The sequence below is a fragment of the Cricetulus griseus genome, chromosome 5, assembly GCF_003668045.3.
Source record: "Cricetulus griseus strain 17A/GY chromosome 5, alternate assembly CriGri-PICRH-1.0, whole genome shotgun sequence".
NCBI classification, from domain to species: Eukaryota; Metazoa; Chordata; class Mammalia; order Rodentia; family Cricetidae; genus Cricetulus; species Cricetulus griseus.
The window spans coordinates 188,878,400-188,889,514 of record NC_048598.1 but is presented as its reverse complement, the minus strand read 5'-3'; the positions used below and the strand labels follow the sequence as shown (position 1 = coordinate 188,889,514).

The 11,115-nt window shown below is 39.7% G+C and overlaps 1 protein-coding gene across 5 annotated transcripts in view; it reads left to right on the top strand.

Moving 5' to 3' along the window:
- Papola (poly(A) polymerase alpha) overlaps window positions 1-5,125 on the top strand; it is a 48,428-nt gene extending 43,303 nt beyond the window's left edge. For all 5 annotated transcript variants that reach the window (XM_027416346.2, XM_027416343.2, XM_027416345.2 and 2 more), the window contains 2 exons: window positions 866-940; window positions 2,950-5,125. In XM_027416346.2, the coding sequence (XP_027272147.1) occupies window positions 866-940; window positions 2,950-3,045 (171 nt within the window). In that variant the 3' untranslated portion in view covers window positions 3,046-5,125. The remainder of the gene's footprint in view (window positions 1-865; window positions 941-2,949) is intronic.
- The last annotated feature ends 5,990 nt before the right edge of the window (window positions 5,126-11,115 follow it).

Here is an 11,115-nt window from a genome sequence, read left to right as displayed (position 1 = left end):
TCACACCTTACTCCGTTAGTTGCATATTGTCGGCAGTTGTTCCCATTAAAATCAAGTTTGCACCTTCCCACTGCAGCCTTGCAGTATTGTAAATATCAGCCATCTCGTTGTGCTTATTTAATAAATTTTTAAGAACTTGATACATATTCTAAATAGTCCTCGTGAAAAGCTCCACTTCTCCATTCTTCATGCTCATATCTCGCTTGCACTTTTCAGTTTCCTGGGGAAAGCACTATGGTTCCTGTTTTCATATTTTAGAAATGTTTTTACCTGTATTTCCGTTTGTGTGTATTTTATACACTACTGTAGAGAGTGAAGCTGCCATGAGATGACACAGTTCACCAGGTGTTTACTGATGGCACACACAGTAGAACTGGGACATTGATTGTTAGATAGAGGAGTGTGGGAGAGACCGTAAGCAAGGGACATTTACAGGAGTGTTTGCTACTTAAACTACAGATATGGGGCAATTTTTGTGACCCTTTGAGTAATTTTATTTACTAACATTATGCATGCATTTTCTCCCCACATAGTTAAGAACTTTCTTTGGGTTTATGTTCTGTTTATTATTGTCTGGGTAACATTTTGTAAACTGCCTTGCATAGTTAGTACTTGTTAAAATGTTAGTGATATTTGGGAACCATGAGCTATTTTGACCACATCTTATAATTTATATCTGAAATGGAGAAATAACCTAAAACAGGGTTTGATGACATACTGTGATGTCATGTAAGTACATCTCTCCCCACCTTCCTTTTGCTAATTTGTCTAATTTACTAGCCACTATGCCCATTTATACTCTTTAATTTTTTATTTTATTTTATTAAAAGTCTTTCTTCCCCTCTCCCCATCCCTTGTCTCCCAGGAACAAGTTGATATGGAGACGAGTGCGATTCAATCAGAAACTGTTCCGGCATCGGCTTCTCTGTTGGCCTCTCAGGTACTAAATGCAAAAGCAAAGAGAGTTTTGTTAGTGATTTTGCTGTTAAAGTGGTATATTGATTTAAAGTGAGTGTTGATGCTAGATTAAAATGTTGTTTGGGAAGTGATTTCTTAAAGCCTGTAAGTTTCCTGGAGTTTAAAGGCAGGCAGTCACTGGGTTGTTAAGATACTCTGGCTCAGAGTTGTGGCATACACTGGCATCCCCGCTGCTGGGAGGCTCAGGCAAGCTCCTGGGGCCTAGACTATCCTGAGTGTGTGGTGAGACCCTCATCATAGGGAAAGGAGGCAGCTGCAGCACATGCTTCAGCTCAACTCACGTTTGTGATGGTGTCAGTGTTTGTTTATAGTTCAAAGACCGACAGTGAAACAGAACAAATGATTGTTAGGGACTTGTTTTTGGGGCTTATGGAGATTTTCATTTTACTTTATTTGTCCATTACTTAAGCACAGCTGGGTTTTTTTTTTTTTTTTTTTGAGACAAGGTCTCGATATGTAGCCTACGCTCTCCTGATCTGCCTTTGGTTTCCTGATCTTTTAATTTTTAAGGTGTGTTTCTGTTTAGTCTTAGTACTGACTATTCGGTATGCAGCACATAAATCCTAGTCATTGATTGTTTTTGCTGTGATAGTTCCTTGTGCACATGAGCCGTCTCACCTTAAGTGATTTGCAAACCTTCATTTTGTTTTTAAAACAGTTTTTCTTGAATCCTTTTAAACTGAAAACAAACAAACGAAAAACTACACATCAGAATGTAGGCACAAAAATAAATGTTTTTTTCTCAAAGTACTTACTAATTGGATTAGCTGAGCAGTATCCCTGAGCCAGATGTCCATGATGCTCTGCTGTGGCTCAGAGTTTGTGTGGTCATGGAAAACATACTCTACATGAGTCCACCGATACCACAGTGTTCTGCTCAGTTTCTGAAATTATTTTTATTTCTATACGTTTCACCAATTAAAAAATGAGAGGTAGCTGAATAATGAGGAGAGACGTGTGCTTTGTACTGGTACTCATCTACATACTGCTGCCCTTTTCGTGCAGTTTGTCTTACTGAGTATATCCTCAGCATGGCGAGCTGTTGGTGTTGCCTTTTAAAGTATTTTTATGTAAAAGGATTTATAAACCAGTCAAAGAAAAGCCTCTTCAGTTATGCTGCTTTTAAAGAATGCATCTTATATCCTGTGATTGTATGGAAGGTCTTGTTTCTGAGGAAGTGGTCGTTGCCACATCTTGAGGTAATTACATATGAATTGGTAGCATCTCCATTGCTTCAGAATAATCCAGGATTAAAGGTCAGAGGAAGGTAGATTGGCTTTGATTTAACTGATACTGAAGCTGCTTGAGGGAGGAGCATTGTCTAATGCTCTCAAATTCTGTATCTCTTTTGCAAACTTCTCATAAAGCATTTTATGATTTACCTCTGCTTTTTTGAATGTTAAAGATGCTTTGATACATAATCTCTTTAATGCACTTTTTAAAATTCCCTAAAGGTTTGGATAATTAAATTATTGTATAGTTGTTTACAGTTAATTTTATAATTTATAGTGTCAGAAAATAACTAAACTGATGCTTCTGTGTATCAGGTGAATTTAAGCATTCTTCCACATGAGGGCGCTCCAAAACCTCTTCTGGTTAGAGCTGTTGGTATAACTAAACACAGTCGAACATCGACTTAATTGTTTATAGGTAAAATATGAGATCTGCATTTGAAATTATTAGAAGGGCTTTTGATATATCATGAAAATACTGTTACTAATTGTGCGTTTTGAAAATTTCTGTAAGCATAGAATATATGTGATTATACTGGTTATGTTTATTTGCATTGTATGTTATACTGTTTAAAATTGCTTTTTATTTGCATTTTATACCAATTAGAATTGCTTTTTTCCGAATACTTTCCTTATAGTAAAGCCCTGTCTTTTCCTAGAAAATAAAGCAGTGGGAAATATATCCCATTGTAAATCACAGTGCTTTAAATCATGATGTGTTCTTTGCTTTTATTCCCAGAAAACATCCAGTACAGACCTTTCTGATATCCCTGCTCTCCCTGCAAATCCTATTCCTGTTATCAAGAATTCAATAAAACTGAGACTGAATCGGTAAAACCACCTCAGGGTCCATAAACAGTATCTTCCAACTCAACCTGTTGTCTTCAGATGCTTAAAAAAAAAAGAAAAGAAAAGAAAAGAAAAAAGAAAGAAAAAAAACAAGGAGAATGGAGGGTACAAGACTAGACATGACTGACAGTGGATTTAGGGTTTGGTGACCTCCCTTACTTGGGTTCATCAGCACTTGCTCAGAGGTCCAGGTTAGTATGCGAAGCCAGGAGTACGATTATTACTGTGTTAGCAACAGTTGCATTAACTATTTCAGAAAAATTACTGCCTTTAAGAAGGAAGAAAAACAAAACCCTCAAGCTGTGTTTGTATCCATAATTGACATCCGGATTGGGTTTATGTGTGATGCATTGTTTGGAAAATTTGCAATACAAACTGGCATAAGAACTCCTTATTCTGATGATGCACTTTTATGTATTTTTTATTAGAAAGTAGAACTAATTTTAGATTTTCAGCTTAATGGATTTTCATTTTTTTTTTCCCAAAGAATTTTCTTTACAATTAGTCTTTAAATTGGATGCCTTGTGCTGTGGTGTACTGCTCTGCCTCAGAGAGGACAAGAGAGCCCCTAGCTCCGTCCTGAAGAGGCATTGTGACCCTTAGGGTAAATTGTCAATGCTAAGGTATACTTTGGACACTGAAAGAAAAATTAGGAGACATTTGGCTTTGATGGGGTTATGATTAACAAATATATATTCCTTTTATTTATAGAGGTGTTTTATAGTGCATACAGATCAGCAGTCTGCCAACAGTCTGTTCCTTGAGCTTTCTGGAGCTCTGTTTTGCCTTCAGTTTCTTCTCTTCAAAACAACGAAAGCGCTTCCTCTTCCCCCCTTTGCCTTTCTTTTTCCCCCTTTGCTTGTATACACAAGGTAAGGCTTGTTACGCAGAAACCAGAATGCCAGTATTTTCCTAAGCCGTGACGTGAAACTGGTGACCCTTTAGCTACACGGCACAGAACACTACCTTTGGTCCCATGGCTGGAACTTGAGAATGACTGAAAGCCATACCTGTGAAGCATCTCGCAAGGATTGCCATTTGATCTTTAAGAGGATTTTTGTACACTCCACAGAACTCTGTCTTAGACAAATTGATTTACAATTTTAAAAGTGGACAAAAAGGCATTTTCTTCCAGATTTTTAAAGTAATTTTTATTTTTAACCAGTTTATCAAAATTTGTCAGTGAATTTTACATACAGAAACATTTTAAAAATCATTTCTAGCAAGCACTTGACTTTTAGTCAGCTCTCCACTTTTGAATTTTTTTGTTCTATCAAAAAATTAGAAACCTCATTTAAAGACAATAATTTCTCATAATTAAGTAGCAGAATTCTCGTCATTTTTTGTGACGTCTGAGGGATGCCAGATGTTGATAAACTTATTCTTTGTTAATCTGGATAAAGCAAACCAGTAGCATCAGATCTTTATGTGAGCATGGGTTTTTAAATCCTCTGTCTCGCTGCATTCTATCACACGTTTGAGCATTCTCATGTTAAACTGCAATTACTTAAACTCTTCCCTGTCCTTCTCAATTAATTTCCAAAGTTGGAGAATAGTCTTTCCCCTTAAGCTATGCATTAATTAAGGCTTTCTTTTTACCACTTACATTGTTTATAAACAGTATTTCTACTCTCCACCTCTTGCTCTGCAGTCACCTTGCCCTTCCTTCAACCACTTGAGTAAAGAAGACGGTCTGCTAACAGGTGACGTGTAACGGTGTCCGTGTGTGTAGCCAGAGTTAGAATGACATCACCAGGCACAGAATTAGTCTTGTCGTTTTGTTTACACATTGGGGAAAAATTCAGTTTAATAAACGTTCCATGTAACTGCATCCAAGTTTCACCAGGCTGGAGCCGTGGATCTTTTCTGTGTAGTGACTTTTTAATTCTAGTTTTCATAACCTGGAGATCAGACTGTTGCTTTCGCATGATGTAAGTAGTGTCTCATGACTGAAGTTTGCTTTGTTTTATAGTATCTGTACTCCTTGTATTTTTCAAGAGCTATTTTGTAAACAGATGATGTATTTCTCCATTGAAAACACAATAAAAAAACAAACAGCACAGTGGCACAGTTGGCTGATTTCTTTCGACTGTCCCCCATCTCCCTTCCAGTGACCTAATTGGTTTACTTATAAATGTGTAGTGCAGTCCGCAGGGAAGATTTGGAATTTAGTGTGGTTATGTTTGGCAGATTTATTTTAGATTAATCTGTTTGCAACCCAGCACTAATTTGTCTCACATATTAGAGAAATATCCCATAGTTGATGTTTGGGAGGGAAGGTGGTGAGTATGGCTCCCACTAATCTGCAGCAGCTCTCTGGACTGTAGATTCCCGTGTGCAGTCCACGTGGCCTGTGTACTCTGGGCGCTTTCACACTGCTGGCTTTCAAAGCAACTTGCATTGCCCTCTATGTCAGCAGATGGCACTGTTGGTTTTCGGTACATTTATAATTGTATTCTATAAGAATCTTGTTTATTTTACTGAATCAAATTCTGGTGTTTTCTTAAACCCTCACATTGCACGTAATAGAGGTGGACTACCCTTTGAGTTTGTGAGGATTGACTTTTAGATATGATTATCTTTGTGTCTTAGTAGGGAGACTTTTTATATAAAAGCCATTTCCAAAGGGTTAGCAGCTGTATACATTTCATCCCATCTCTAAAATTTCAAATTTTGAGAAGCTTCATTAAGTATATGACTTCAGGGGGTACTTATTGACACAGAATGTAAGTTTAGGGCTCATTCAGCAAAAGTGAAAATATGGTAAGAATTTCTCAGGACTGCATTGCTACAGAATTGAGCTTACCCCATCCCTACTCTGGTGGACAGCTAGCCACGGACTGGACCTGGCTTCCTGAGCTTTGTCATCCATGTCGCTCATTGGCATCCCCTGCATCTTGTTAAACTAGTAAAATGATAATTGAAAATGTTTCGTGGCTCGGGTAAATTCTGGAATAAAAATTTTGTATTTTCTAATTAGCACCTCTTTTTTTCTCTACACAGACAAATATTTTAAAGCTCTGCATAATGTTAATTCTGGCTGCATTCAAGGTGGCAGCAAATGATCAGCAGCTCCAAGTAGTAACTGACACATGAAAGGACCAATCAGTATTGCACACACTGTAGGCTGAACCGTGCAGCTCTAGTGTGCTTGTGTGCACTTGAACAGAACGGTGAATTATTTTCTAAAGGCATTGCACATACATTTGGATCTCTTGCCCCTTTTAATTCTAATAAAAATGAATAGTGCAATGAAAATAAGTTGCCCTTTGGCCTGAATTGTATGCTTTGTTTTATTTTTTAGTTCACACTTCTGTTAGCTTTATTCAAACCAAAACCACAAGTAGATACTGTTTTGACTCAGACCTGAGCTTGGTAAATGAGGTATTGTCTTGTTTTGTGTTAAAACATGGCTTTCAGGTGTATAGAAACAAATGGTCTATCGAGCCCCACCCCTCTTACCAAATAAAAAATTGTAGCCAGATCTCCCCCACCCCCTGCTTAATGGTAGAAAAGAAAGGGCTCTTCTGTTGTTGGGCATATTGTGCATTGATTTGATTTGCTCTGCTCCTATTTGGTGGACTGGGGCAGAACCTGAGTCTTCATGAGGCAGGCAAGCACTTTTATGCTGCACCCCAGGGTGCTCCGATCTTCTACGTGAATAACATCAATGCAGACTAATAACAGAATGTATGCTCAATTTCAAACCTAAAAAAAAAAAAAAAAAAAAAAAACTTGTTCATATAAATTTATGAATGGTGGTTGTGTGTATTTTTTCCTAGACATGACTCTCTTCTGGAGTCACTTCCTTTGATTGTCTTCCTTGGAGATCTCCTCAAGGCCCCTCTGCTCCAGGAATATCCTAGTTGCTGATCAAATGATGCTGTTTGTTGAAAGGGATTCAAATGCACATTCCTTTTCCTTGTCTTAGTCCTGGTGCTTTTTTTGTTTGTTTTTGTTTTGTTTGGTTGGTTATGGCGGCATGTGTGGGCCTCAGGCTACCAGGACATAGGTACCTCCAATACCCCTTAATCTTTAGCTCGTCTGCTGATGAGTTTGGTCTTCGTGATGATAGGCTGCTTTGGGGGCTCTGCCTTCCCCAGAACTTTGTAGTAGCACAACAGTCGTGGGAGCTCTGCAGTCTGGATGTTTGTAGCATTGACCCGTGTCTGTGCACTGACACTTGGGCAGGAGCTCTGGATTCTTGTTGAGGGTAATGCCTCAGACCAGCTCTCCAGAGTCACCTGAATAGTATATGTTGGTCCTGTGGGGGGATGCATGCTGCCAGCATTCTCTTGGGCTCCTGGGTGCTTGCAGTGCTTACTGATGTCTGGCCCCAAACTTTCCAGGCCTTCTTTAGTCTGTCCGGCATGGTGGCAGCCAAAGACAAAGAGGGAAATACCCTCGAGGTCTGGAAAGGTAGCAGGTGTGGGGGGTGAGTCCTGGGCCTTTTGAAAGGAGGGTTACAACTGTGTTTTGAGTTAAACTCTAGAAATTTGGTGTGTAAGTCAAGATTGTACCCCCACCTTTTTTTTTAATTGTACGTGCATCATACTCATTTGGTGAGAGTGTGCTTCCAAAGGCTCTAAGTAGCCTCCAGAGTACACCACCACACCTGGCTCAAATAGTCATTTGTTTAATGTAACTAGGGCAGTGCACTCATTTTATTTGAGTTGGGTTGATTTTCGAGGCAAGGCCTCTCTGTAGACATGGTTGGCTTCAGTTCTCCTGCCCAGCCTCCCAAGTGCTAGGATTATAAGCATGCATCTCAATACCCCACTGACTTGGGACTCTTCATTGTTGCTTTATTCCTTAGTACGTATGCTCTTCTGTGTGTATGGTACACAGTGCATTTGCATGGGACACGTCTTCTGTAGAGGTCAGAGAAGAGACTTCAGGGGTCGCTTCTCCTTCCACGGTCTTCACCGATTTCCAGGGATTGAACTCAGGTCATCAAGTTTGCATGGCGAGCACCTTTACTCCTTGAGCCGTTTTTGTTCACCTCTAACTTAGTAGGGAGAGAAAAAAGATTTAAATAATGGCCAAAACAGCATTGTGTCTGCAAGTATTTTTTTTAAACTTGGCTAATTTGCTCTGCCACCTACTTTAGCATCTGTGTTGTTGTAATATGAATGACTATGGAATTGCTTATTAGGTCCCAGAATCAATGAGGGAAAGCTCAAAAGATGTGTTGGTTTTTATTTTCCTTTGTGCTCTCTGAAAGGAAGAAAACTGTTTGGCCTGGGCTCAGGCTCTTCCTTCATCACTTAGGTCTTCTAGTCTCCTCTTCCTCTGGTCACAGGCAGGCAGCATGAAAACACACAAATGTCATGATCACAGAGCAACATGGATCCAGCTGTAAAGTAGCAACAGAATCATAAAAACTTCTTGTGAGGTTATCTGGAGTCATTACTAATAAACTTAACCTTTATGGTAGCTAGGTTGGTCTCAGTGTTGGACTGGTTGTAGTTGGCATGCACCCGATAGGCCAAGGGTCAGTTCCTCACATTTGGGGCTTTTCAGATAATGTGCTTCATTTTAATAGTTGTGTGGGTGTGACCTGATTTTATTTATTTATTTATATGTGTGTGCCTCTTAAAATAGTTTACAAGTCTCTTAGAAGCATTTCTCTTAATTAATTTATAAGGTAAGTTACTTTTGATCTAACAGATTTCATGCTGAAAATAAGTAGCTTGAATAATTCAAACATGCCTATTTGGTGGGGCTCTTAGAATTCTTACACACATCCGTCTCAGTCTTGGGTGTTCCATCGAGGTGTCATGTAGTCCTAGGACAATTTCGATTGGGGGGGGGGATCTTGTGAGTTTTTGCTTCAAGGACATCTGGAAATGAAATGGCAAAGGTGTCTCTGGGCTTCCTCGTGATTCTTGGCCACTGCTGCTCCTGTGTCTATACATGATGTGGTTATCTGAGGTTAGTCTTGGATTGTAGGCACAAGTGAGCTGGTCTGTGTGTCTTGACGATATGAGGTAGCTGTCCTGGCTTTGTGCTTGTAGATACTGTCTCTTGGCACAACACCCTCTTCACAAACTTTCACACTGTGTAGTTCCTGGTGCTGTGTGATTTCCAGAAATCTGGCATGAGAATTGGTCCTTGTTTTGCGTTTTCTAACTGCAGTGGAGCTGTTAATAAAGAGATTGATGATAAAGTTGTCGAAAAGAGACAGTTGGGCAGAACTGCTCCCCATGAGTGACAGAGGGCATGATCTGCCTTCACAGCCAAGAATGCCGCCCCCAGCAGAGAACCGACCGTGCCTGGACACGTTGCCAAGACTGTTGGAGCTTTTACTGCACTATTAGGCTCCTGTGCTTCTCTTGCATTTTGCCTGTCTTCTCATTTTTTAGTCTCAGGTTCATGAGATGTTCAGAACAAACAGATATGCATTGTGACCTTTCCACTACAAAATAATTGCCATTTTGTATGAGTACTCTTAATTTACCCTGATTTAATTTAGCGAATAGTGGGCTTTATTCTGAAAACATAAAAACTGTAGTTTTTATAGAAAGCCTGCATTTTTTTTTTAGACTGCATCCTTCCAGTCCTGATGAGGATGCAGTGGCTGAACAAGGCTGTTGAATGTCACAGCAGTGCCAGTGTGCTCAGCTTCCCATGCTGCTGGGAAGTTTAGGCTGCTGGCGTTCGGTCTATCTGCAAAGGGGTTTTAGCAACTAGAATTTTGGCTTCTGTGGACTCTCTTTCTTTTGTTTGCATTGAGTCCATTGCCTCAAACTGCACTGCTATGCACAATTCTTAATATTGACTTTAAGGTAACAGGTATTTCCGTGGCCTTTTTTCTTTTATTAGTTGTTTATTTATTTTGAGTCGGTCTCAACTGTGGCCAGCATGGAACTCTTGGTGTAGACCAGGCTGACCTCTTAGCTCACAGATGCACCTGCCTCTGTCTTTCAAGTATTGGAGTAAATGTGTGTGTCACCATGCCTGATCTATGGGTTTTGAAATTGTCCTGTGTACATGCTTTTTGGCTTCAGTTTTGTTGAATGTAACATTTTACTGGATTTTTCTCTTAAGGAGACTTTTAAAAATCATTGAGGTTTTTATCTTATTTTATGACCCAAATGTGAATATTTTAGTTTCTGAGTAAAAATCCTTTTTCAGTTGGGCAGTGGTGATATATACCTTTAATCCCAGCACTTGGAAGGCAGAGGCAGGTAGATCTCAGTGAGTTCAAGATCAGCCTGGTCTACAGAGCAAGTTCCAAGACAGGCTGCAGAGCTACATGGAGAAACCCTATCTCACAAAACAACAACAAAATTTTTGTAAGATGATGTCACTAACCAAAACTCCTGAACCTCATAGGCCACAAAGTTAATTTTTAAGTATAATAACAAAGCCTTTTTGGTACTTGCCTAGCATATATGAAGCTGCCCTAGTTTTATTCCCAGTCACCTCCCCAATGTATAACTATGCATATTTGCTTCCATGAAACTCCCATGATTCTTCTCAGGTCTTGAGTAGTAAGCTTGTAGTTAGCTGCCAGGGCTGCTTTGGCTCAACCATTAACGATAGGAGGCAGCCATATCTTGTAATTGCCATCTCTGGGCATTAGTTGGTTGATGTTACAGGTTGAGCCAAGATTTTTGTGTTATAGCAGTCACCTTCCAAAGGAATTTCTAACCCATCTCTAATAGACATTTCTCAGGTTTGTCATTGTGTTTGTTTTGTTGTGTGTTTGGGGTTTTCTGAGACAAGATTTCTCTGTGTACCTTGGTTTTCCTAGATAGAACTCTTTTTGTTTTGTTTTCCTTCTTGAAGACAGTCTTTTTTGGCTTTTCAAGACAGGGTTTCTCTGTGGCTTTGGAGACTGTCCAGGAACTAGCTCTTGTCCACCAGGCTGGTGTAGAACTCAGAGATCCGCCTGCCTCTGCCTCCGGAGTGCTGGGATTAAAGGCGTGCGCCACCAACGCACTACTGAAGACAGTCTTGATACGTAACTCAGACTGGCTTTTAACTCCTGATGATCCTAGCTTTGGAGTGCTGGCATTGCAGACACACACCACTGTGCATGTCTTCCTTT